General features: G+C 42.7%; 1 protein-coding gene across 8 annotated transcripts in view; it reads right to left on the minus strand.

Annotated features, from left to right (window-relative positions):
• Positions 1 to 27,350, minus strand: part of CTNND2 (catenin delta 2) — a 1,171,885-nt gene that overhangs the window by 139,105 nt on the left and 1,005,430 nt on the right. For all 8 annotated transcript variants that reach the window (XM_008164383.4, XM_008164381.4, XM_065584231.1 and 5 more), the window contains 2 exons: positions 8,147 to 8,264; positions 2,018 to 2,203 (listed from right to left, as the gene is read on the minus strand). In XM_008164383.4, coding sequence (XP_008162605.2) covers positions 2,018 to 2,203; positions 8,147 to 8,264 — 304 coding nt within the window. The remainder of the gene's footprint in view (positions 1 to 2,017; positions 2,204 to 8,146; positions 8,265 to 27,350) is intronic.

Here is a 27,350-nt window from a genome sequence, read left to right on the forward strand (position 1 = left end):
ATAAATGGTTGTATGGGAAAACAATTCTGAAGAGAAGTGGAAAAAGTTCCCTTCTGCCATCATTAAAAACTTCACATTCCACTACCCAATTTCACTGTCTCACTACATATGCTCAGTAGTAGCACTGAGCAACAGTAATATTACAGAGGCCTTCATGGTAATAATATTCTGTCAGCCCTTCTCAGACTTACTGAGTTGTAATCTATTTCTCAGTGAAATACAATAAAGAACAAAAGTAGGAGGTAACAAATAAATTTAAAATTTAACTTTGCTAAAAAATAAAATGGAGCAACTTAAATATTTGGGCATGTTGAATTACTTGAGTTAAATTTCACAGTCTACAGATGTTGCTAGCCACACTGAAATATGAGCTGGAGAGTCTTTTCCATTTGTTCCCCTTCTTAGTCACAATACTTTTTTGGTTTTCTCTCAACATCTAGAGGTAATCTTTCAGCAGACAGTGCAAGTATGTCAATGCTCAACTACTTCCAATAGCTAAATCTTCATTGTGACATATTTGGAACAGCCCTGTGGTAATTTATGAATATATTGAATTAATTCAACAGGAGTTTGTCTGGAAAAAAAAACAGGCAGGAAGGAAATGAATGGCTCAAATAAGCCTCTGCTGAGTAAACACATGAGAGTTGCTAAGGTACAATGCCCGAACCATTGTCTCTGGGAACTCTGGCTCCATCTTGTGCTGAGTCTGCAGGACGAGTTTTGATCAGAAGCTACAAAACCTGGGAACACAGTAGAACAAGGGAACTATAGCATGGTTTAAAAGGGACTCTCTCTCAATGGAGGGGTGGTAGTTGTTGTTGTGGGGAACCAGATTGAGGCACAGCACCTTGCTGAAGGTATCTGAAGAAGTTAGGAATGCCCAGGTTACCACCAGAAGATGCTATGCCTTTAGATAAGATAGACATGCGTGTATGCTGTTTGTTGTTTTAAAATCCCTTTTCTCTAAAAGCTTTGTCCTTACGAATAAAATACACACAACTTCTGTTTTAAGAAGGCTGTGTAATCACTGTACATAACTGGTCACAGACTCCTGAAGGGAAGAACTACAGGTGCCCAAACTCAGTTGGGCCTGCAGGATAAGAACAGTTGATACACGGTGTACTGTGGCCAGGCCCTGGGCTAGGAGTGGGAGAATTGTATGATTCCATTCCAGGATAGGTAAAGGCAAAAAATTTGACACCTGATGGGGAGCACTCAGAGAGTCCATAAAGGGGAGAGAAAGGAAGTTACCCTTGTAATCGTGACACTTATGGACATTGCTGACCATTTATTCCTGAATCATAACTAATTTTAGCTCACATAAATACAGATGGAATACTATAATCAAATGGACAAATTCTCTCTTAAGAAAAGCCTTGTACATTCAGAGACAATATTATAAAGTTATGGAGTCAATCCTCGCCCTCAGCTAAAAGTTTTAGGGTTGGGAATGGCAGAAAACGATGTGTTCTGCCTGCCTCTCCAGTTGCTGCTGTTCACTTCAGCAGCTCTTTCAACAGTCCCACTACGTGAAAACAGAAGCAATTATACAATCATTGGAAGTTGTTTGGTAGTACTATTACAGATAATGGTACAAATTCTGTGTAGCCAAATGCAGTTAGATCTTGGAAGAACTGTTTTGTGATAGTTGTGATACAGTCCTTTTTGGAAATTGTGGCGTAAATGAATGTCTCTGACTAGAATCTTTTCTTCAGTGCAGAACTATGGCCTACAGGACATCCAAGCAAATGAACACATATGGGCCTGATTTTACTTGGCACTATGGTCCCTTTACACAAGCAATGGAAAGGGGCCATAAAGTGAGCTAAATTATGTTTGTATTTTAGGAGTTTCACAATTAATTATAAATGGCTTACCATTAATTTCTAAGCAGTTTATAATTATTTAGGAGATCCCTCTACACATTTTTTATCACATACTCACAAACACAATATATTAACTCTGCCTATCTCACTGATAGGCACTTATTCTTGTTGCTGAAAGTAACTTCCATTACCTGATCTTGGGATTTCTTTTTCTTCTTCTTCTTGCCCCAACAACCTGAACTCTCTGCATCTTTGCCATTAGCATCACCACACAGTAACCCATCGAGTTCATCTGTTCCCATCTGCTGTCCCTGAGATGTTTCTGCAGCGAGCCTGTATGAGAGGTTCCTCAAAATGCATACACAGTTTTCAACGGTCTAAAAAGGAAGAGAAAAAGAGAAAAAGGCTAAAAAACCTCTCCCTTTTTAGGTGTGTATATTGAACGGAGGAACATAATCAATCTTTGCACATACATTTGTATAGGGTTACCATATTTCAGCAAGCAAAAAAGAGGACGGGAGGAGCCCCGCCCTAGCCCCGCCCCTCCCACTTCCCGCCCCCCCAGAACCCCCAACCCTCCCCCCGTTCCTTGTCCCCTGACTGCCCCCTCCTGGGACCCCTGCCCCTAACTGCCCCCCAGGACTCCACTCCCTATCTAAGCCTCCCTGCCTCTTGTCCCCTGACTGCCCCAACCCTTATCCACACCCCCACCCCCAGACAGACCCCTGGGACTCCCACGCCCCATCCAACCACTGCCCACCCCCTGACAGCCCCCCCCAGAACTCCCAACCCATCTAAACCCCTCTGCTCCCTGTCCCCTGACTGCTCCGATCCCTCTCCGCACTCCTGCCCCCTGACAGCCCCCCCCCAGAACTCGCAACCCATCTAAACCCCTCTGCTCCCTGTCCCCTGACTGCTCCGATCCCTCTCCCCACTCCTGCCCCCTGACTGCTCCCCCCCAGAACTCCCAGCCCCCCACCCCCCCGCTCCTTGTCCCCTGACTGCCCCCTCCTGGGACCCCTGTTCCTAACTGCCCTCCAGAACCCCACCCCCTACCTAAGACTCCCTGTTCCTTGTCCCCTAACTGCCCCCTCCTAAGACCCCCCCAACTGCCCCCCAGGACCCTACCCCCTACCTGTACCCTGACTGCCCAAAACTTTCTCCACTCCCCCCCAAAAGCCCCCCCCCGTTTCTTGACTGCCCCCTCCAGAACCTCCCTGCCCCTTCTCCTGCCCCCTGGCCCCCTTACCCTGCTGCTCAGAACAGAGTGTTGGGCTCTGTGCCAGCCGGACACGTGGCTGCGCTCCCCAGCACAACAAAACCCGGTCCCTGGCCCTGCACAGTGCTGCCGGACCGGGCTGCAGGGGAGAGCTGCCCTTGTATTAGCACAAAGTGCTCTCGCTCCCGTTTTGCTACGCTGCATGGCAGAAACCGCTCCCAGTTGCAAAAGGGGAGGGCTGCACTTTGTGCTGATACACTTGCTCAGAATGCAGGGCGGAGCTCCTCTACAGCTGCTCCTGAGTCCAGCCCGGGACTTTCCTGCAGCCCTCCCAGCCTCTCGCTCTGCTCTGCCGGGGGAGGGGGGAAATCCCGGACATTTTGAGTGCTTTACAAATTCCCCCCGAACGATATTTTTAGCACAAAAAGGATGACATGTCCGGGTGAATCCGTACGAATGGTAACCCTACATTTGTACAAAGATATTCTTTTCTGTTTGTTTCTAAGCACTCCCTAGACAATCACTGTTTGAAAGGTTTAGAAAACTTGGCAGGATCTTTTTAGTGAGGAATAGAGCTCTGGACAATGTTTTAAAATAACATTGTTACTCTGGTTCTGAATTTCATGCTGAATTCAACATGAGAGAGTAGCAGAGGCAAAAATATGGTAAACAAGATCTACACAAGCACAGAATGCACACTGATTTCAGCCCCACCTAGTAAAAAGAAAAATGATGCTATTATTTCTAACAGCATTTATTTCTTGTGTCATTCTATGAGAAGCAGTAGTGAGAAAACCTTAAGTGGTTCTGAGTTTTGGTTTGCAAGAGTACCCATAATTTAATATGCTTATAAACGATCTATCCCTCTGGAGTCTGCAATGTTTTTCCTGCTTCCACTCAAGTTGAAAATACTTTAGGAATAGCCCCTCTCTCTCATGGTATTTTGGCCTTTCTGTGTATGATCCTAGATGGAACCTGGAAATGGAGTAGGGCCCATTATAGAAAAAAAATGATGGGGAAAATTTAACAGAACTTCAAATCTCAAAAACAAATTTAGACTCATAGACTTTAAGATCAGAAGGGACATTATGATCATCTAGTCTAACTTCCTGCACAATGCAGGCCACAGAATCTCACCCACCCACTCCTGTAACAAACTCCTAGCCCAGGGGTCGGCAACATTCGGCACGCGGCTCACCAGGGTAAGCACCCTAGCGGGCCGGGCCAGTTTATTTACCTGCTGACGCAGCAGGTTCGGCCGATCGCGGCCCCCACTGGCCACGGTTCGCCGTTCTGGGCCAATGGGGGCGGTGGGAAGACGCGGCCAGCACATCCTTCGGTCCGCGCCGCTTCCCGCCGCCCCCATTGGCCCGGAACGGCGAACCGTGGCCAGTGGAGGCCGCGATCGGCCGAACCTGCCGCGTCAGCAGGTAAATAAACTGGCCCGGCCCGCTATGGTGCTTACCCTGGCGAGCTGCGTGCCGAACGTTGCCGACCCCTGCCCTAACCTATGTCTGAGTTATTGAAGTCCTCAAATCGTGATTTAAAGACCTCAAGGTGCAGAGAATCCTCCAGCAAGTGACCCATGCCCCACGCTGCAGAGGAAGGTGAAAATCCTCCAAGGCCTCACCCAATCTGATTTGGACTTTGGTTGAAGGCTAGTTCTTATTTTCTCTAATTTGGTTTGCCTGTGCCTAGTAAGAAAAAAATATGCCCTTCGTTTCTTGGGGACTGAAAACATGGTTAACCTGCTTACCTTTCAAAGGAAACTGAAATGCTCTTTAAATAAATCAGTATATACAAAAATCTAAATCTTGGCTCCACCTCCATGGAGGTGTACATGGGAGGGTGGTATAAACAGTGTAATTAGGGATACAATTGGTACTACTAGAAGCTACTTTGTGCCATTATTGAAATGTAGACTATATCCATTGTTTTTCTTAATCAGTTCTTTGCAGAGGATGCATACCAACTGAGTAGCAATGGGCCCAGTTCCATGAGGGTTTGTTACACACTGTCATACATGGAGGTTTGGGGGCAGGAGTGTGGCTGAAGTTCTGCAGGTTCCCTGGCCCTTCCTTTCCATAGAGGTAGGCTCTAGGACGGCAGAATTTACTGTCATCCTTTGGCTGGTAATATAGGATACAGAATGGCTCTACTCCTGCTTAGTGGCCTTTGGAAGGAAGGACTCCCCCTTCAATTACCCTGGTGGATTTATTATTTATTATTAAAATGATACTACACAAGTACTGCACAGCTGCTAGTTTTCTCTTGAGCCTTTTTCAGATGGTGATGCTAGTGGATGGGCTTCTTCACTAATCACTTCCATAAAAACGTTTACTAATGGTAAGTTGATTGTAGATTACCACAAGCATGCATAGAAGATTGCATGGAACATAGTTTCTTTCATAGATTCCATATTTCTCTACTGAATCTATAGGAAAAGTCCATGCACTTTGCTCAGATTAGCAATCTGAAAATTCAAAAGGTACAGTTATAAGCACTTCACAGCATGCATGAACTGTGAAATGTACTTGAAACTAATATTAGATACAATTGGCATTTCTGTGTTAGTGCTTGCAACCACGGTGCTGAAATGTGAAATAATCAGTAACATGTCACAGAATTTAAAACACTTCCCTTCTCTGTAATACTGATTTCACAATCACAATTTTTAATTGGCAATTATTTGGAGTTCTTTTAATTATTAAGTCGTACCTTTCATCTCTGAAGAATTGCGATCATCTCCTAGTTACTGTACATATAAAGTGAAACAAGTATTTTGTAGGGTTGACAAGCAATTAAAAAATTAATTGCGATTAATCACGCTGTTAAACAATAATAGAATACCATTTATTTAAATATTTTTGATGTTTTCTACATTTTCAAATATATTGATTTCAATTACAACACTGAATACAAAGTGTACAGTGCTCACTTTATATTTATTTTTATTACAAAAATTTGCACTGTAAAAAACAAAAATAAATCATATTTTCAGTTCCCCCATTACAAGTGCTGTAGTGCAATCTCTTTATCATGAAAGTTGAACTTACAAATGTAGAATTATGTACAAAAAATCTGCATTCAAAAATAAAACAATGTAAAACTTTAGAGCCTATACATCCACTCAGTCCTAATTCTTGTTCAGCCAATCACTCACACAAACAGGTGTGTTTACATTTGCAGGAGATAATGCCACCCACTTCTTGTTTACAGTGTCACCTGAAAATGAGAACAGGTGTTCGCATAGCACTGTTGTAGCCAGCGTCACAAGATATGTACATGCTACATGCGCTAAAGTTTCATATGTCTCTTCATGCTTCAACCACCATTCCAGAGGACATGTGCCCATGCTGCTGCTGCTGCTTGATAATGATCCAAAGCAGTATGGATCAATGCATGTTCATTTTCATCATCTGAGTCGGCTTGACAAAGCCCTGGCTGGGATGATTTAGCTGGGAATTGGTCCTGCTTTGAGCAGGGGGTTGGACTAGATGACCTCTTGAGGTCCCTTCCAACTCTGATATTCTATGATTCTATGATTCTATGCTGCCAGCAGAAGGTTTACTTTCTTTTTTGGTGGTTCGGGTTCCGTAGTTTCTGCATCAGAGTGTTGCTCTTTTAAGACTTCTGAAAGCGTGCTCCATACCTCATCCCGCTCAGATTTCTTAAGCCTTGGGTTGAATGCTGTAGTTATCTTTAGAAATTTGACATTGGTACCTTTTTTGCGTTTTGTCAGATTTGCAATGAAAGTGTTCTTAAAACTAAAAACATGTGCTGGGTCATCATCCGAGATTGCTATAACATGAAATATATGGCAGAATGCGAGTAAAACAGAGCAAGAGACATACAATTTTCCTCCAACGAGTTCAGTAACAAATTAATTAATGCATTATTTTAACGAGCGTTGTCAGCATGGAGCATGTCCTCTGGAATGGTGGCCGAACTGTGAAGGGGCATATGAATGTTTAGCATATCTGGCATGTAAATACCTTGCAATGCTGGCTACAAAAGTGCCATGCGAACGCCTGTTCTCACTTTCAGGTAACACTATAATTAAGAAGCGGGAAGCATTATCTCCCATAAACGTAAACAAACTTGTTTGTCTGAGCGATTGGCTGAACAAGAAGTAGGGCTGAGTGGACTTGTAGGCTCTAAAGTTTTACACAGTTTTGTTTTTGAGTGCAGTTCTGTAACAAAAACAAAATCTACATTTGTAAGTTGCATTTTCATGATAAAGAGATTATAGTACAGTACTCATATGAGGTGAATTGAAAATACAATTTCTTTAGTTTATCATTTTTACAGTGCAAACATTTGTAATAAAAATAGTAATATAAAGTGAGCACTGTATACTTTGTATTCTGTGTTGTAATTGAATATTTTTGAAAATGTAGAAAAATATCCAAAAATATTTAATACATTTCAATTGGTATTCTATTGTTTAACAGTGAGATTAAAACTGTGATTAATCACAATTAATTTTTTTGAGTTAATCGCATGAGTTAACTGCGATTAATTGACAACCCTAGTATTTTGGTGCCAGCCTATAGTGGCTGGTATTAAAAAAAAAATACCACTCACAAATATTTATCACATAGATGTATCCACAGTTCACTTTCTATTTAGAATATGAAATAACACTGCTAACTGTGTAGTGTCTGTTTGCAAATGTTGACTTGTAATGGCAACCACTGTACTTCCTCATGGTCCACCTCATAAAAACCAGTGCATAGCTGTTAGTGTAGCTCATAAACAGATGGCACAGATAAATTTGCTGATTTGTGTGTGGGAGTTTGCACAGAGGTTGATGCATTGGTGCCTTTCTCAAGCCAGTTTCATTTATTTTTTCCTAATAATTTAACAAAAGAGGAGAGAGAGAGAGAGAAAAAAAGAGAACACACTATACAGTACATATGCAAATACAATTCCAGAGTAGTCATATAGAGTATATGGAAACACTGCTCAAAAGAAAGTCAAAGAGATTAAGGGCCAAATTCTGCCCTGCTCATGTACCCAGTGCAATCACCAAATATATTTTTAAATCTCCTTTTTTATTCCTTGCTTTTCCATTTTTAAAAAGACAAAGATGACAAACCTTGCTATCAATTTCACTGCTCCCAAGAGCAGACTGAATCACGTACAGCAATGCATCAGTAAGTCCATCACACTCCCTCATTCTTCTGCGGGCCTCCTCTCCAGCGGAGCTGACATTCCTACAAGACAACGGTAAGGAGAATCAATTTTTTCCCAACTTTGTCATTCGCTTTCTGTAGCAAAATATTCTCCTCATTAACACCAATGATTAACACCTCTTGTACTTCCTATGTCATTGTTTCAGATGAGCAAGTAATGAGAATGGTTGTGAACGAGGTAAGGAAACAACATAGAGGGGAACAAATTAGAAACAGTTGGTCATCTTAGATGATTTTAGAGCTGGAAGGATGCCGATCTTAGGTACATTCTGTACCATTCCTGGATTGAAAGAATCTAAGCCTACTAAAATTTGTGGAGGGATTGTTCTTTTCTCTTAGGAGTGAGTTTTATTTTATTTTTTCAGGAAAATGTTTTTAACCTCCTCCTCAACCCCACGCCCTTTCTTACAAACTTTGAAAAGTTTGGAGGTTTTCAAAAGCCTAAAGAAATCTGTTGGGGTTGGAAAGAGCATCTTCAATAGCAAGGGCTCTTCACCCTCCTGAATAGTGTAACCTAGAATAAAAATATTATCAAAGCACAATGTGAAACAGCTGGTATTCCTTAGGAATGGTAATCTGTTGCTTTCATCCTCTCTTTGTTTTTTTCATTTTACACCAATGTTTGCTTCTCTCTCTCTCATTTTGAGAGAACATTAATGCATCAATCTTGTTCACTAAAAATTGTTTTACATTGAGATACATAAAACAGCAACTCATAATAATATTTTTTTGTTTATTTTGTGCTTGTGCCGGAAGGCTTCTGAATCCGTTTTACACAAAGATAACTAAAACTACCCAATGGCACTATGGCCTAATACTCAAACAAATATTATTATTAATATAAACTAGCATAGCATATGTGTGTGTGTATATCAAATTAATATTTGACAACACCAGCTGACAAAAATCACATTCAGATTTGCACAAATGTGTGTAATTGATCACAGAATAATAGAAATGTACAGCTGTAAGGGACCTCGACAGCTCACCTCGTCCATCCCCCCACACTGAGGCAGGAGCAAGTAAACCTAGACCATCCCTGACAAATATTTTGTCTAGCCTGTTCTTAAAAAAACCCCAGTGATAGATATTCTACAACATCCCTAGGTAAGCTATTCCAGTACTTAACTACCCTTATAGTTAGGAAGTTTTTCCTAATATCTAACCTGAAACTCCCTTGCTAAAGATTAAGCCATTACTTCTTGTGCTATCTGCAGTGGACATGGAGAACAGTTGATCACTGTCCTCTTTATAACAGCCCTTAACATATTTGAAGACTTATCAGGTTCCTACTCAGATTTCTTTTCTCCAGACTAATATGGCCACTTTTTTAACCTTTCCTCATAGGTCAGGTTTTCTAAACCCTTTTATAATTTTTGTTGCTTTCCTCTGGGCTGTCTCCAATTTGTCCACATTTTTCTAACGCATGATGCGCAAAACTTGACACAGTACTCCAGCTGAGGCCTCACCAGTGCCAAGTAGAATGGAACAATTACCTCCTGTGTCTTACAGTTGACACTTCTGTTTAATGCACCCAGAATGGCATTTTCTTTTTTTGAACTGCATCATCTTGTGACGGTGCAGAGCCTTTCAGCTCCTCTTGCTTGGTATGGGCAAGGGTCTTAGTGTTGTGGTGGTATATGACAACTCTTCTTTCACTACTCCCCATAACATTGGTACCCCTGCCCGCACCAAGGGAGAGGAGATGGAAAACCCCACACCATCCCTATGTACTTTCATTCTGTATTATAGAAATGGAGAGCAAGTTGCTTGCTCTTCTCCTTGTGTAAAGCTGTAGAGTGCTCTCTCCCTCCAAACCCTTTTCAATCCACTTTATCTTCCTTCCTATTATAAAATAGGGGAAGAGGGGACAAAAATTCCAGAGAGGAGAGAATGGATTTAAATAGGAGAGATTGAGAGGATGGAAGAGACTGAGGGATAGATTTCCCTTGTCATCTTTCCCAACTTTGCCCATTCTTTCATCCTCTCTCTCTTTCTTCTGAAAGTCAGTTCTGCATTATTATTGATAATTCTACCATTTCCCTCTAATAATGGACCAATACAGTTGCCAGGATTTTTTTGGTTCCTAATATATTTTAAAAGCTCCATCTTATTGTCCTTAAGTCTGCTGGCCATAGATTTTTCCTTGTGTCCCTTGGCTTCCCTTATCAATTTTCTACAATTCCCAACTTCTGATTTATACTCATTACTATCAAATTCCCCTCTCTTTTATCTGTTATATATTATTTTTTTACAACTGCCTTCACTTTCCCTCTAAACCAGGCTGTTTTTTAACTAGTTCAAACTTCTTCCTCAGTTGTGGGATTGTGGTTTTTTGGACATCTAATAAGGTGTTCTTAAATAATTCCCAATTATCATTCAAATTTTTCTGATTAAATACTTCCTCCCAGCTGATTTGACTTATATTTGTTTTCAGCTTTGTGAAATTGGCTCTGTTAAAGCACCAAGTATATATATTACTGATCTGAACTTTAATCTGTTTGCACATTATAAATGTGAACATGTCATGGTCACTTGCACCCAAGATACCATTAACTTTTAGTTCTGTGATCTGGTCCTCTTTATTTGGTAGGGAAAGGTCTAATATAGCTGCAACACTTTTAAAGTTAGAAATTGTCATCTATAATCTTTAGAAATTCCAAGAATATTTTAGTACTAGTAGCATGAGACTGCCAGCATATGTCACTCAAATTGAAGTCCCCCATGATCATGCAGGATTTTTTCCCCTACTACTATTGTGGGTAGTTGTGTAAGGAAGCAGTGTTCCTATTCTGTTGTGTGATTTGGAGGTCTATAGCTAACACCAGCTAGTAACCCTTCTTGTGCTTTATCTGTCAGGACATTGATCCATAATCATACAAGATCATTTTATTCTGAGTTATCAGTGACTAGGAAACAGGTAATGCCATTTTTGATGTAGAATGCCACTCCCCCTCCCCTTTTGCTCACTCAAACTTTCCTAAATAGGTTATAACCATTGATTTTTAACATTCCAAAGAAGAGCATAATCCTCAATAGTAACGCTTTAAGCAAAGAGGAACAGCCAGTTTCACATGCATAGCCAGCAAACACTCTGAGGACCATCAATAGACCATCAGTAGACCAACAGTTGATGACAGTTTGACAGCTATTGATTTGAAGTTTTTGTATAACACCCCCAGAATACGACCTTGAGTTCCAATTGCTTAACTCTAGGTAGTCAGTGCAGCCTGTATATACATAGTAAACTGGGTACATGTAGCTTTCATTACTAAACATTTTAGAGCAATACAGTAATATATTCCGGTCATTAGCTATATACTTTTTGGTTCATTTGAGGGTCCCATGGCACTGAGGCCTAAGCCAACTGATAAAAATAAAAGTTCTGCAATACCCTACAATCTTAAATAATACAAACAAAAGGTGTGTGTGCGGTAGAGAGACATAACACAGAGACTCAACTTCACTACTAATTAGTAATGAAAGAAACATATTTATCTAAAACAATACTATTTATGACTTCTGACTGTTAGATTTTAGTGCCTATAAAATCATTGTAGTTTAGTAACACCACTTAATAAAACAAAACTTGATTATCTCAAATAGGTATAGTACCTCACATAATTCTTGGCTGCAATTTTGAGTGAGTAGAGTGATAATTGAATGCTTCTCTGTCACTTTAAGTTGATAGGAAAATGCAACATATTGTATGACTATACTAAATTCACTAAAAGAAGGAGTTTTACAAAAAAAGAAGCTTTCCTATTATGCATTCACAATATCATGGACATCATCATTCCCTTTTGTTATTTTTTCTCCTCAGTTTTTCAGGCTAGTAATAGTCTGCCAAATATTGCCGGTTTTTCTAGTAATCACTACTGAGGATATAAACATGTTTAATCAGAGCCTTTGGGCCAAATTGTCTGCTGGTGTAAACTGGCTATTGAGATCAATGGAGGAAGGCCTATTTACATCACCAGCAAATTTGGTCCCGTAGCTTTAACACTTAACTATTAATCTTACTTTCAGTGCATACTGTAATTAAATAAACGCCACCCGGTTAAATATGGCTAAAGTTCTTGGGTCTTGATCTTTCCATCAAATGCCCTAACAGAGTAATTTGGTTTTTATTATTCAGCCATACTTTTCATTTTCAAAGCGTCAGAGCAATTAACCTACCAAGTCAAGCACTCAACAGGTGGTTTTCATTACGGTGCTTCTGCATGTCCAATCTTTAGGCTAAATGAGCTGCTCTTAATGACTGTGCTATGTGATCCGCAAGTCAATTGAATGCCAACCTTCCACCTACTTCCTGGCCCATTTAAACAGGCCTTGAAGGGAGAATTGGTGGAAAGAACCGAACATCCACTCCTGTATGTAATTAATCTCATACAAGAAATCTTTCCCATCTTTGTGGCAATAAACACTTTCTGCAGAAAGTATATTGCATCTGAAAGAAAAAAAATGCTTCTGAAAAGGCAACAAATTGTATTATACCTTCTCATTTCAAAGGAAAACCTCTCTTCTTAATACATAGAACTAAAAACAGCATGGTTACTAGAATCATTTTATACTGTGTTGGTGGTGGTGATTTTTTTTTTTAAAAACCACTTCCCTATCAAACCCCTGGCTTGACACTTCACGTCTCGGGCATGTCATGTTTTGCTGTATCAAAGTCACCTCACTTATGAATGTAATGCCATGCTCAGTAGTTGCACATCACTCAGAGCATATTATCTTTAATCCAATGCCTGCAGGAAGTGCGTTAACTTGTCTGCAGTGCTCATTAATGGTGTTAATGGTGGGAGATGAGTTAACATAACACCGCTCATACCAAGGGAGAAGTTCCTGGGGATCAGAGCAGGAAGGTTGCGAGTTAGGGTTGCCAACTTTCTATCGCACAGAACCGAGCACCGTTGCCCTGACCCTGCCCCATGCTTTCTCCAGGGCCCCGCCCCTGCTCACTCCATCTCCCCCTCCCTCTATCGCTCACTCTCCCCCCCCACCCTAACTCATTTGCTTATTTTTACCAGGCTTGGGCACAGGAGGGGGTGAGAGCTCTGGCTGGGGGTGTGGGCTGCAGGGTGGGCCCAGAAATGAGGGGTTCAAGGTGTGGGAGAGGGCTCTGGGTTGCGGTAAGAGTGCGGGGGAGGGTGTGGGCTCCGGGAGGAAGTTTGGGTATGGGAGGGGGCTCCAGGATGGGGCAGGGGGTTAGGGTGCAGGCTCTGGGCAGTGCTTACTTCAGGGGATCCCTGGAAACAGTGACATGTCCCTTGGCGCCTACACATAGCGGTGGCCTCTGCGTGCAGGTGCCGCCCCTGCAGTTCCCACTGGCTGCAATTCCTGGCCAATAGGATCTGCGGCGCTGGCACATGGGGTGGGGGTAGCATGTCGAGCCCTCATGGCCACCCCTACGCCTAGGAGCTGGAGGGACATGTTGTCACTTCAGGGAGCCACACGCTGCCAGGTAGAGAGCCTGCCAGCCCACCAACTGGACTTTTAACGGCCCAGTTAGCAGCTCTGACTGGAGCCACCAGGGTCCCTTTTCAACTGAACTTTCCGGCTGAAAACCAGACACCTGGCAACCCTATTGGGAGTGGAATGTTTTCGGGATTCAAGGAAGGAAGGAAGAATTGAAAAGATAAAGAGATTAAAGAGGAGGGAGAGGAGAGTACTCAGAGAGGAAAGTGTAAGAATGTAAAGAAATGGGAAAGAAAGGAGGAACAGGAGGTTCAGGAGACTGACTTCATCCCTAAGAGAAAGGAAGACAACATAGGAGGGAAAGGAGTAGGGCTGAAGGAAATATTAAACAATCCATTTTTCCTGTGACTAGTTGGAGTCAAAAATATATATTTTCAGAAGTATTTATGAGTGGAATCATTTGCTGTTTTCCTTGGTGAACACAGCTTTTCTTAACCAAACTACTAAAACTCTACATTTTTCAATAAGGCCAATCCCATGTGTTCAAAAGTCATGAGTCAAAGCCCCTAAAAATCAGGAGAGTGGCTTAAAAAGCAAGGAGATTTTAAATAAAAATAAATATTGGGTTCTTTTTATTTGTCTTCTGGTCTTTCAGTGTACTTGGGTCACATCTTCAAGTTTTTCTCTATCCATAGGGGATAGAAGCTTTCATTTAAAAAACAAAGTAAGCTTAGATTCTCACAAAATCAGTGTGCTTCAACAGCTGGAACTTTAAGAAAAACACCAAATATTGCAAGACTCACAATAAAATGGCAAGAGAAATGGCGAAACTGCATTTCTGAATTTCTATGATTTTTTTCCCCAGTGGGAAATGGAAAAAAAGAGCATTTTGAGAGTATATTGTAAACATAACGATAGAAACACACACACACTTCATCCAGTTTTATCAGAGTTCTCTAATGTGTCTTTAAGTACACACATTGTGATAGAATTTCTTTTATTATTCTGAACTATTCCTAAAAGATCGGTGTCACACTCAGTACTGAATATCTTCAGTGATGATGATTCCATTATTTAACTGTTTTTTAGCTAGACATTTTCCTAATATTTAATTTAATGTTCCCAGAATGAATTTCCTTTGACATCTCTGCTCCTAATCTGTCCCTGAACATTTCCTATGTCTCTACAGTACCTAGAGTAGTTCTGCCACAGCCAGAATTCCTGGTTTCCAATATGAGAATCTTCTTTGAAAATGTATCACAGGCCTTTGCTGAAATACTCTGTCTACTGTTTTCCCCAGTTTGTTGATCACACATAATTTATTTTTGATTAACCCCCTGCAACCTAATATTTATTAGATTATTTTCTTCTAGATGCTTACAAATAGGCTCGATTAGATGCTCTTAATTGCCTTCCTCTACTGTTGGTGCTTGATTAATTGTTCTAGCGGTTTCTCAGGTATTAAAATTCAGTTTATTCTTGTTCATAATTTCCAGGGTCTCCTTTTCTTCCCTACTTTAAAGATGAATCCTATATTTGCCCCTAGCCAGTCCCATGGGAATTTATCATCTGTCTTCCATGATTTCCACCAACATAAAACTATTCAGCCGTAAGAAAAATAATGCCCTTTTAATTTTTCATGGCTGGTACATATCTCCTTCAGAAGAGGTTTGTACTTCACCTGCATTTATAGGAATGATAGAAAAGGAACTGGCAAAATGCTTTAATTAGTTCAGGGATGAACTGAGAATAAAGGGACACTATTCTATTTGACAGAGAATATAATTCAGTAGACATAAAAATATTGTGAAAATGGATAGGGACTCCTATGCAGCTGAGACCTTACTGAGCAATAAACTGAATTTCACCTTTGAATTTCATTTCCCAAGAGTGCCAAAGAATTTTTAGTTTTGTAAGAAAACAAATGTCTCTGCTTGGGCCAAAATTTTAAAAACTACAACAGGTGAGAAAAAATAATCTTCTCCTTCCTCATCTGAAACTATTGAATAGGAATTTTGTCCTCTTTACTTTATGCATGAAATTTTTGCAGCACTCTCTGATGTACTTGACCTTGTTTTAGCCTATGAGCAAATAGTACTAACAAATGACAATAAAAACTCTTGGTTTTGACAGCTTTCTCCCCTTGGCTTACTCCTAACGTGGTTCATGTAAATTTCAAGAATACACTTACGCTTCTCTCTACACTGTCAGAAATATTTGGAATGCCTGATTTGATTACGATAAAAGCAGGACTCCAGAACTTAACATGGGATCAAAACTCATTTTCATCCGGACTCCAACTTTTACCCTGAACTGTGTAATCCTAGCAGACATGTCCTAGCTACAGAAGATACATTTGTCTCTAGACTAATATGAAATGACCAGCACATCAACTAAAATTAACAGTTAAAAACAAATATCTGACACGGTACATTTTCTGAAACAAAAGCACTGTTCATTTATTGGAAAATAAAATCCAACTCTGAGACACTGAAAAATCCTTCCTTAGTTGTGCCCTTTTTTCCTTTGCCCAATCTTAGGACCCTCTTTGAGTTAGAAAAGATTTCAGAAAAACAAAATTCTGGCTCACACTTTGTTCAATGATGTATTTTGTTTTCTCATAGGGCTAGTTTGTGACTCCCTTACTCTCCCGGATAGTCCTATTAGCATCACTGGGACAACTCCAGAGAGTCCCTGCTCACCAATGTAATAAGGGATTCAGAATCTGGCCCACAGGGGGCTCTTGGAAGTTTTCTCTGGAAGAATGCTGCTTTGATAGCTGCTGTGTAAACCTCCAGAGGCAGAAAACTAAAAGATCTGAAGGTCATTTTTGTCTGGAGCTGTAATTTGTCTGCCACTAGTGGGTCTTGGACAGGGCCGGCTCCAGGCACCAGCCCACCAAGCTTGTGCTTGGGGCGGCACCTGGAGGGGGCGGCGCAGTGCTCCAGCTCCGGCCGCCGGGGAGAGCGGGGCCACGGCCGGGGCTCGCCGCCCTCCCCCCGGCGCTCTGGCCGCCGGGGACAGCGGAGCCGCGGCGGGCTCGCCACCCTCCCCCCAGCGCTCTGGCTGCCAGGGGGAGAGCGGAGCCCCGGCCGGTGCTCGCCGCCCTCCCCCCGGCACTCTGGCCACCGGGGACAGCGGAGCCACGGCGGGCTCACCGCCCTCCCCCCGCGCTCTGGCCGCCAGGGAGAGAGGAGCCCTGACCGGGACTCGCTGCCCTCCCCCCGGGGCTCCGGCCGCCCTCCCCTGCTGCGCGGGGGGGTGAGGGGGGGGGCGCGGAGGCTTTTTTGCCTGGGGCGGCAAAAAAGCCAGAGCCAGCCCTGGTCTTGGATCCCAATATGTCTGATTGTTGTCTAGGTGATGTCTTAATTGCTACTTAAAAACAGAAAATACTAAAGAAAACAGAATAAATATAAATTTTGATATTGAAATAAGTATTTTTAAAACTATATTTTCCTGTTAATTTTTAAGCATGTACCTTTCTAGCAGGGCAGTATCTGATTATACCAATAGATCATTTGGATTAAGAGCTACCCATACTTTTGCAAAGCAGTATTCAGGGTTTCAGTCACACAAATTCAGTTGAAGACAATGGGAGTCATGCAGTTAAAAATACTGTGCCATGCTCTGGCCATTCTTCCTTTAGGACTGCATTTTAAAAAGTTGCACCTGCGCTGCATGTATAAACTGGCAACTGTACACCTAACTGGACAAACAATGATATTTGTACATAACATAATGGTTTGAAATGGTATCTTTTAAGAGCGTAAACATTACTGCAAACTGGAATGAGATCCCTAACTCATGGGTGCATAGAAATAAGTGGGCATCTGCATAAACATGAAAGTGCATATTATTATAAATGAATAATAACTTTAGAGTCTGCCATTTGAGGATCTCAAGGCACTGTACAAATGTTAATGAATACAAAGCTTTTCGTATTCTAAGGCAAGCTGGATAAATTCTGTGGCAAGGTCCCCTGCCTTTTGTGGCTCTGTGGTACTGAATTCTGTGTCAGACCTGGAATTCTACTTTAGCTTCAAGAAAATTCAGAAATAGTTGTTTTAATTGATTTAAATACAAAAATAAATAATGCAATCAGTACCATATCCTGGGGGTTATTTTACAAGAAAGAACTAGATATATGTTATGCCATGCCCAAATTTTTACTATGCAGCTTGCTGTGTATTTTTTGTATTGACAATGCATACTTCATTGAAGACGCGATCAATATGATAAGGGGGAAGATCTCACAGCTGGGTGGTTCAATTTGCAGTTTTTCTTACTTCAGAAGCAGTGGGAGGCAGTTTGGATTTTTGGCATTGAGAAGACAGCTTTTGGACATGAAGGAGGGGACACATTGGCTTTTTCCTCACCCTAGTGGACAAATGTGGAGGCAACTTGACTTTTGTGGGGGAGGAAGATCTGAACTACTGGATAACACCAAGATATATAGTAACTCCTCACTTAAAGTCGTCCGGTTAACGTTGTTTCGTTGTTACGTTGCTGATCAATTAGGGAACATGCTTGTTTAAAGTGGAGCAAAGCCTTATAACGTCATTTGGCAGCCGCCTGCTTTGTCCACTGCTTGCAGGAAGAACAGCCCGTTGCAGCTAGCTGGTGGGGGCTTGGAACCAGGGTGGGCCAGCAGCCCCCCTATCAGCTCCCCGCTCACCTAAGTTCCCTATGCGGCAGCAACCCAGCAGGCTATCAATTGCCAGCAGTTCAGCTGTCCCTCCCCCCACTGCCATGTGCTGCTTCTGCCCTCTGCCTTGGAGCTGCTCCCGGGAGCCTCCGGCTTGCTGTGTGGAGGGGGGGAGGGGGGATGAGGGGGGATGATGTCAGAGTGTCCCCTTCCCCCCTGCTCCTGACCCCCGCTTACCCCATCTCCATAGGGGGGGGGCGGACACGACAGGGCTCAGGATGGAGGGAGATTGCTGGCAGCAGCTGCTGTCTCAACTTGCTGATCTACTTACAGGGGCGGCTCTACGTTTTTTGTCGCCCCAAGCACGGCAGGCAGGTAGCTTTCGGCGGCGCGCCTGCGACCGATCTGCTGGTAATGTGGATTCGGCAGCATGCCTGTGGGAGGTCTGCCTGTGTCGCGACATCGGCATCCCCACCGCCGAATTGTCGCCGAAGCTGCGGGACCAGTGGACCTCTTGCAGGCATGCCGCCGAAAGCCGCCTGCCTGCCACCCTCACAGTGACCGGCAGGCCACCCACTGCATCTTGCCGCCCCAGGCACGCGTTTGCTGCGCTGGTGCCTGGAGCCGCCCCGTCTACTTAACAAGGCAGTGTACTTAGAGTGGGGTCAGCATCTAAGGGGGCAATGCACATCTCTTTCTCTCTCACACACAAGGTGTGTGTCTCTGTCTCTGTCTGCCATGCTGTCTCCCCTCCCTCCATTTGTGCTGCCTTGTAGAGTGTGAGGCTACATTAACAATAATGGGTTAACCTTGAGGGCTCATCTGTTTTAGTTCATCATTTAGCAGTAAGGCATTCCCTGGGAAATATCCCACCCTCTTCCACCCTCTGACTTCACCTTCTCAACCAAGTTTCACAATCATCATTGCTGTGTACAGTATTAAATTGTTTGTTTAAAATTTATACTGGTGGAGGTATATATATATATAATATAGTCTTTTGTTTGGTGAAAAAAATTTCCCTGGAACATAACCCCCCAAATTTACATTCATTCTTATGGGGAAATTGGATTCGCTCAACATTGTTTTGCTTAAAGTTGCATTTTTCAGGAACATACCGTAACTACAACGTTAAGCGAGGAGTTATTGTACATGACAGCAAAAAGCTGCTCCTACTATCATCAGTCCTAATAGCAGTCATTGCATCCAACAGTGACAAAATAAACACATTAGTTAAATTGTTCTGCTGAAATAGTTAATAATGTTGACGTTTAAATGCTTATCATTAGGTTGGCGAGCCAATACCCTCACAAAATTACTACTGGGACCGGTTGCTTCCATAATCATTAAAACACCACTCTGTTAGTTTATGTTTAGTTTTTGAACCAGAAACAAAATAACAAAATCACTTTTGTGAAATGAAAACTTTCATTGTAGCACACAGTTCTGCAAAAGTAAATACTGCTGTTGCCAGCTCATAGAAAACACGGGGCCCTGATTAGTCTTCACAATAACCTGTGTTCTCCACCTAATCAAGCACTTAATCAGGCACTTAAACTTAGTCAATCTGGTTGCATGTGTCTCAAAGTAAGATTAGTTAAAAGCATTATTATTAATGCTTTTCTCTCCATTCCTTACAAATCAAATTACTGAGCAATAGATATTTGATTTTCACCTCACAGTGACAAGGTTTATTGCATTAATTTTACATTAAAATTTAAAGGCAACCACCAAAAAGATCACAAACTACACTTAGGGGCAGCCAGGGGGCTCCGCACACTGCCCCTGCCCCAAGCATTGGCTCTGCAGCTCCCGTTGGCCAGGAACAACAGCAATTAGGGGTTGTGTAGGCGATGCCTATGGACAGGGCAGTGTGAAGAGCTGCCTGGCCACGCTCCATGTAGGAGCCGGAAGGGGGACATGCCACTGCTTCCGGGAGCTGCTTGAGGTAAGCGCCACCAAGAGCCTACACCCCTGTCCCCGCTCCCACGCCGCAACCTCCTGCCCCAGCCCTGATCCCCTTCCTGCCCTCCAACCCCCCCGGTCCCAGCCCGGAGCACTCTCCTGCACCCCAAACCCCTCATCCCCAGCCCCACCCCAGAGCCCACATCCCCAGCCAGAGCCCTCATTCCCCCACCCCCCCAACCCTCTGCCCCAGCCCTGGTCCCCCTCCTGCCCTTAAAACCCCTCAGTCCCAGCCTGGAGCACTCTCCTGCACCCCAATTCCCTCATCCCCAGCTCCACACCAGAGCCCGCATCCTGAGAGGGAGCCCTCACCCCCACCACACCCCAACCCCCTGCTTCAGCCGAGAGCCCTCATTTATGGTCCCAACCTGGAACCTGCACCCCCCCCCCCACCCAGAGCCCATATCCACTTCCACAACCCAACCCCCTGCCTCAGTCCGGAGCCTCCCCCTATACTCTGAACCCCTTGGCTCCACCCCCCAGCCCAGAGCCCCCTCCTGCACCCCAAACCCCTCACCCTTGGGCAAGTGAGTGAGGGTGAGGACAGCAAGCGACAGAGGGAGGGAGAATGGAGTGAGTGGGGGTGGGGCCTCGGAGAAGAGGTGGAGTAGGGGTGGGGCCTTGGAGGAAGGGTGGAGCAGGGGCAGGGGCCGGGCAGGGGTGTTCAGTTTTGTGCGAGTAGAAAGTTGGCAACCCTATACACACACTGAATACACTCACACACAGTTAAAGACTATATGAAACAGATAACGTTCCAACAAACAAATGCACCTTTATCCACAACAAAACCGTTCAAAAATCCTTGTTCAAAGAACTAATGCATTGTTACTCTTTCAGAACCTCTACCTAAAAATATGGGACCTAGGGTGTCTTTTAAATCTAGAGCTGCCCTGGTGGGATAGGGTTGGGGGAGAAGCAGAGGAAAGAGCTGTGCACGTGTGTTATCACTGAAGTGGCAGTCACAGGCCTTATGCCTGACCAATACTGAAGGAGCAGAAGAATGCTTTCAGTGTGCGTGCGCACTTTGGAGTGGTTCCTATTACTCTTTTTTGGAGATATTACATACTCTCCCAGTTCTAGGCTTGGGCCACCAGTTATTACTCATGCAGGGGTGTGACTTTTATCCCTACTCTCTTTAATATGTGCAGTGTCTGAAGGCATTCTATTACTTTCCCATAACTTGCTCAAAGAGCATAAGTAATGGGATCCTGGCTTTCCCCCGTTCAGGTGCACAAAGAGGAGGCAGATGTAAAGACTCCCTCTCCTCCTTCTTCCATTAATGGCACACCTGTGCTGGGGCAGCCATAATCAATCCTGGCTCCAATTTCACAGTCAAAGCAGAAGTAGCCGAAGTTTTGCTTATATAAATACAACAAATCCCCCCTGAACAGTTGAGCTAACATGTTGTGATCTATAGACCTTATTTTTTGGGGGGGAGGGTAGAAACAGCCCACAAATAAACCACATGACAGTGAATCCAGTCTACATGCCTGCATGTGATGAAGACAATGATCATGGAGGAAAAGTCTATGATTGGAGGAAAAAAGATTATTGCTTCCAAGAATTCGGCTATCCTTGACCACCGCTGAAACATGTTTAGCTCATTGTCAAAAATGATTCCAAGTTGTGGATCCTATCAGCTTGTGAGGGATAGCCAGGACTTTGACTGCCTGATTCTCAAGATGCTTTCCCTGACTTACAAAGCAGTTCCTCTCTTGTGTCTCAGCTTCAACCATCGGCCGTACAACCACTCTGCCACACAAGAAAGCAGTGTCAACATGGAGTCCTGCTCCAAAGAGATAGTAAAACAGCGATGGGAATCCTACCTCAGATTACATCACCTTGCCAGTTCTCAAAATGGCTTCATATGCATATTGCAAGATGGTGAGGTAATCCATATGGGAATGCTCTTCAGGCCAGTAAGTGATTGTTCATCATCACTTCTTGAAACCAGCCAATAAGAAGTGAATGGAACGACTCTAGAGCAACTTTGTCTACCCTACCTTGCCCATACCATAGGATCAATAATTCCTTGTGATCAAAGCTGCTGACAGTGTAATGTTGCTGACCAAAAAAAACCTTGTAACATTTTGGCTTCAGCTGTATTTAAGGTAGACCTTTATTCACTACCACATTTCTTTTGGGTTAAAAGGATTATTAGCATAACACTGAAAAGAGCTTGCTGAAGCCATAGTCAAAGTGCAAGAGACAGCAGAAGGAAGACGTGTTAATGATCCAGAACCAGTGTGATCAGTGTGCAATGGAGACGACACAAAATTTTCCCTGAATTTTGCAGTATGTCATCTCCTCTTGCATGGGTCACTATCCTCTCATGCTCAACATCCAATAACTGGTTGTCAGCCTTTACTCCCAAGCTTTCTCTATTACCTCTGATACACAATTCAGCTGATAGCATCACCCATCTTCTTTGCCCCCTAGCTCTGTAACCCAGGAGTGATATTTAACTTAACCCTTCCTTTTCTTCTCTTACAGTGAGGTCATGGCTTCCCCCTCCCCCCCCCATCACAAAAATCTGTACCTTCCTGTTTATTCCAATGCCTAATCAATGCTCAAAACCATATTTCTTTATCATTTTGACCACATCATACACAAAATGGTTCTCCATTAAAAAGTACATCAAATTCAAACATCTCATCCTTGCCTTTAAAACCCTACATCATGCAGACCCTGCCTACATAGCAGACTTTGCCTCCTTTCCATTCCTCATGCCCTTTCCACTATATCTATTATGCTTGCCTTCCCTTGATAGCCCTTTCCCTTCCATCACACAAAAAAAACCTGTTTGCCACGCTACCACACTTGCCTCAATCAAATCTCCAATAAAAACTCACTCCTGCTGTTTCACCTTCATGTGGTAAAGGAGGACAGGTTACAAAAAAATTAAACATCAATGTGTGCATACCTTTCTGAGTAATCATATTGTCTTGTTATTGTCACCCTTGTTCTTTCTATCCCTTTCCCACCTTTTGTCCGCTTATCATCCTCAGTTGCAGTATTATGTAGAATTTAGATTAGATGCCCTTTGGGGCAAGATCCACATCACACTTGTTGTGAGACACATAGTACATTTCTGGATAATCAAAAAACAGCCATCACCACCACCCTACCCCCCAAAACAAACAAACAAACAAACAAAACCTATTAACTATAAAAGAGAAGAGGAATTTAGGATCTCAAATGTTGAGATAAAGCTGAGAAATAGTGGTGGTAGTTTTATTTTGCTTATTGAACAGGTGGATCTTGTAAAGCGACACTCCATCAAAATGACAGCTGCGTAAATTGAGTACCTCATGTTCCAGTCCTTGTACTTGAAATACCTGTTTATTCAGACAAGGAGTGGCCCCAGAAGTCTAACATGATCATAACTAATAAGGCATCTGTCTGGTTTGTGTTAGATTATGTTTATGGGACTTGCCCTGCAAAAGGTGGCACTAGTCTATAGATTATTAATGATGATTAAAATCACCCATATTGCCTTTACTTTATTTAATTTAATCAATCACATTTTTAACATGCCTGTTATATTGGCTCAATTTACTAGCTTCTAGAAAAAAGTGATCACAGTATAGTAAATGAGAAACATCCTTTGGATCTACTTAGAAAAAGAAGCCCTAGCCTTTTTCTACCACCATTTTATAAAATGACTGATGGATTTAAAACATGGGAGCACTTTTGTATTTCTGTGCAAGCTATTTTGGAGACAGTCGATTAAAGATATATGGTTTCATGGTATTTTACCATGCCAAGGTTCTTATTAATACTAAGAATCTCTTGCCATGCTAATCGTTGACTTCAGTACAGCTCTGCTGTAGTTAAAGTTAAACAGTGCTTTCCATGTAAAGGTCAAGTATTCTAAGTGTTCTAAAATCCACATGCTTACTTGGATTGTCTTGAATTTATTATTCCTCATGTGGGTTTGCGGTAGGATTAGTGGTCCATATTTTGGGTCATTTGAGGAATGGAGTCAGAAGATAGAACGCCGTACCCCTGCCCCAAAAAGAGCATTTCAGAAAATCAACTGGTTCTTCTGTTTTTGTGCACACATCTGATGCTCACACTAGGGCCCCCAACTGATCTCAGTCATTCAACACTGATCCCAGCTAGTGCATGGCACCTCTGTCCCTTTGGGGAAGCAATACTGAAAAAAAATTGTTGATCTTAGAGTTTAGATCTCTAGAACAGCCAAAACACAGAAACCAAATAAATTGAAATGTGCATGTGCAGGAAGACAAGAGGAAGAGAGATTCCAGGTAGCTTATTGTCACAGTAGCTGCGTGGTTCATGGGGACATGCTGTGGTCACTGAACCTGACTAGGGCACTATGGAGTTTGCACCCTACCCTTGGCAGAAATCTGAGAATGAGCTGTAGGCATGTTTCTACTACCAGCCTTTTTTTTTTTTATAAGTTATTATACTTTGGGGAAATGTGCCTTGCTAATTTGTAAAGCTAACTTAGAAGGGGCTATAACTATTCTTTGGAAGATAGTAAATTACACATGCTCTGTGCAGATATGTGAGAATGATTTCTGGACATTATGCTTTTTTTCCCACCTGGAGGATTATAAAAGAAGAGCATCAGCATTGATTAATCAGTTAGTAATGATTAACTACAGGGAAGATGAGAAAGACAAGGTAGGTTTGGTAATATTTTTTATTGGACCAACTTCTGCTGGTGGAAAGGACAAACTTTTGAACTTCCCCGAGCTCTTCCTCAGGTCTGGAGAGAGTAACCAGAGTACCCCAGCTAAATATAAGGCAGGACAGATCGTTAAGCTTAAGGAGTACACACGTTGTAGGAGACCATTTAAAATTAAATGGGAAGTTAAAGGCAGGCTGTACTGTGTGTTACAAATTGTTGTAATGAGTCATAAAACCAGTTAAGTGCATGGTTTTTAGGTTCCAGCAGAATTATGAATTTAAGTTCCTAGGTTTGTCTTTTGAAGGTGTTGTGCAGGTTTCCTTTCAGGATGAGTACTGAGAGGTCAGAATCGGATTAATCACTTTGTGAAAAATGTCCACACATGGCTGATAGGGTGTTTTTGACTTTTATAATTTTTCTGAGTGAGTTTATTTGAGACTGTAGTGATTGTATGGTTTCACCCAGTAGTTGTTGCTGGGACATTTGATGCAGTGGATGAGGTGCGCCACATGTTGTGATAGGCACATGTAGGATTCATGGATCTAGAAAGGTGTGTTGTGGAGGATGTTGATGATTGTATTAATGGAGATATGTCTGCAGGTTTTGCATCAGTTGTTTTGGCAGGGTCTGGTGCCACTTTGAGTTGGTGTGGGGAGCTTACTTCTGATGATGAGTTTGGTGAAGTTGGGGGTTGTCTGAAGGCCAGAACTAGGGGGTCATGAAATACTTCTTTAGGATGTGGTTTCCCATCAAATATGGGTTGTAATTGTTTAATGATACTCTGTATGGGTTCTAGCGTGGGGGAGTAGGTGACAACTAGGTCTGTGGAGTCAGTGGCTTTTTTTCTGTATTGAAGCATGTTTTCCAGGGTATTTGGGTGGCCTGCTCCATGAGGTGATCTACTTCTCTCGTTGAGTGCCCTTATTTAGTGAAGGTGTCTTTAAGTGTGTTTAGGTATGTATCCCAGACTTTTTCTTCAGAGCAAATTCTGTGGTATCTGAGTGCCTGGTTGTGGGTAACAGATTTCTTGGTGTGTCTGGAGGGGCTCCTGGATCTGTAGAGGTACATGTGGTGTTCTGTGGGTTTCTTGGTACAGTCTGAGGGTTCCATCGCTGAATCTGATCATGGCATCCAGGAAGTTGATGCTGATGTGGGAGTGTTCTAGAAAGAGATTGATGGATAGGGTGGTGGTTGAAGTTGTGGAAATTTGTGAGAAAGTTTAGGTCATCTGTCCAGAGGATGAAAACAACATTGACATGTCTCAGGTATATTATTGGTTTTATGGTGTATTTTTCCAGAATTTTTCCAAATGGCCCACAAAGAGGCTGGTATATTGGGGTGCCATGTGTAGCCAGACACGCCCCCCAATTAAGTCTGTACAGTTTCCTGTTATGCTGTTACAAAACCACAAACAGAGACGGAAGTTCCCCATGATGTTAGATGCTTGCTTAAAGCTGCATTGTTCTATATTACCAATTGTATTCATGTGTATGAATATGTAATCAATTAATGTCAGAAATGAGTGAGATAGTGAATGACAGCCAATGACAAAACAAAGAAGCAAACATCACCTTTTATGGAACCATGGTATTATCTTGGAGATGATATAAATCTTGAGCTGGGTGTCCAGGACAGTTACCAACAAGGAAATGTAACAGCACGCTAAACTTGGGACTGGACCAGAAGCAGTAGAGCCCTCCTGCGGAGCCGAAGGGACTCCGGGGACTCTCGTCACCCCACATTCAATCTGTGGATAGTTGTCGCCAGGCCAGCCTCAGCCATCAAAATTGAAACTAACATCTGCCCCTGCAGATGTGTTGTGTGTGTGAGTATAATTGTGCAAATAAGGGAAACAATAAGTCAACTCTCAGTGATGCTCTAGTTCACCCTTTGTTTGTAGTTATGTCTTGGCTGGTTTCAAGAATGGATAATACTACACTACTACACGTCTGATCCCAAAGTTTGGAGAAATTATTGTTAAATGTAAAGTTGGTGTGGGTGAGGATGAAATGGATGAGTTTGGTAATGTGTTTGGGATGGCAGGCAGGAAGCAATGCTGTCATGGTGAGGGATATTTGTGTATAGGGAAATGACATCCAAAGTGGCAGGGATGGTGTTCTGGGAAATGTTGCTAAAGTTACAGAGTTTCTGGAGGAAGTCAGTAGCATCTTGGAGGAAACTGGCCCTTTGTGTGGAGAGTGGTTTGAGGATGGTTTCTATGAGTCCCGATATTCCTTCAGTAAGAGTACTGTGGCCAGATATCATGGGTCTACCTGGATTCTCTTGTTTGTGTATTTTGGGAAGCACGTAAAAGGTCCATGGGGTGGGTGTGTGGAGGAAGAGGGTGTAGAAATTTTCTTGTAATTATTTGGGCATGGGTTTGATAATGGTATCCTTAAATTCTTGTGTGGTGTGGGGT

The sequence above is a fragment of the Chrysemys picta genome, chromosome 2 (genome assembly GCF_011386835.1).
Source record: "Chrysemys picta bellii isolate R12L10 chromosome 2, ASM1138683v2, whole genome shotgun sequence".
Classification (NCBI taxonomy): Eukaryota; Metazoa; Chordata; order Testudines; family Emydidae; genus Chrysemys; species Chrysemys picta.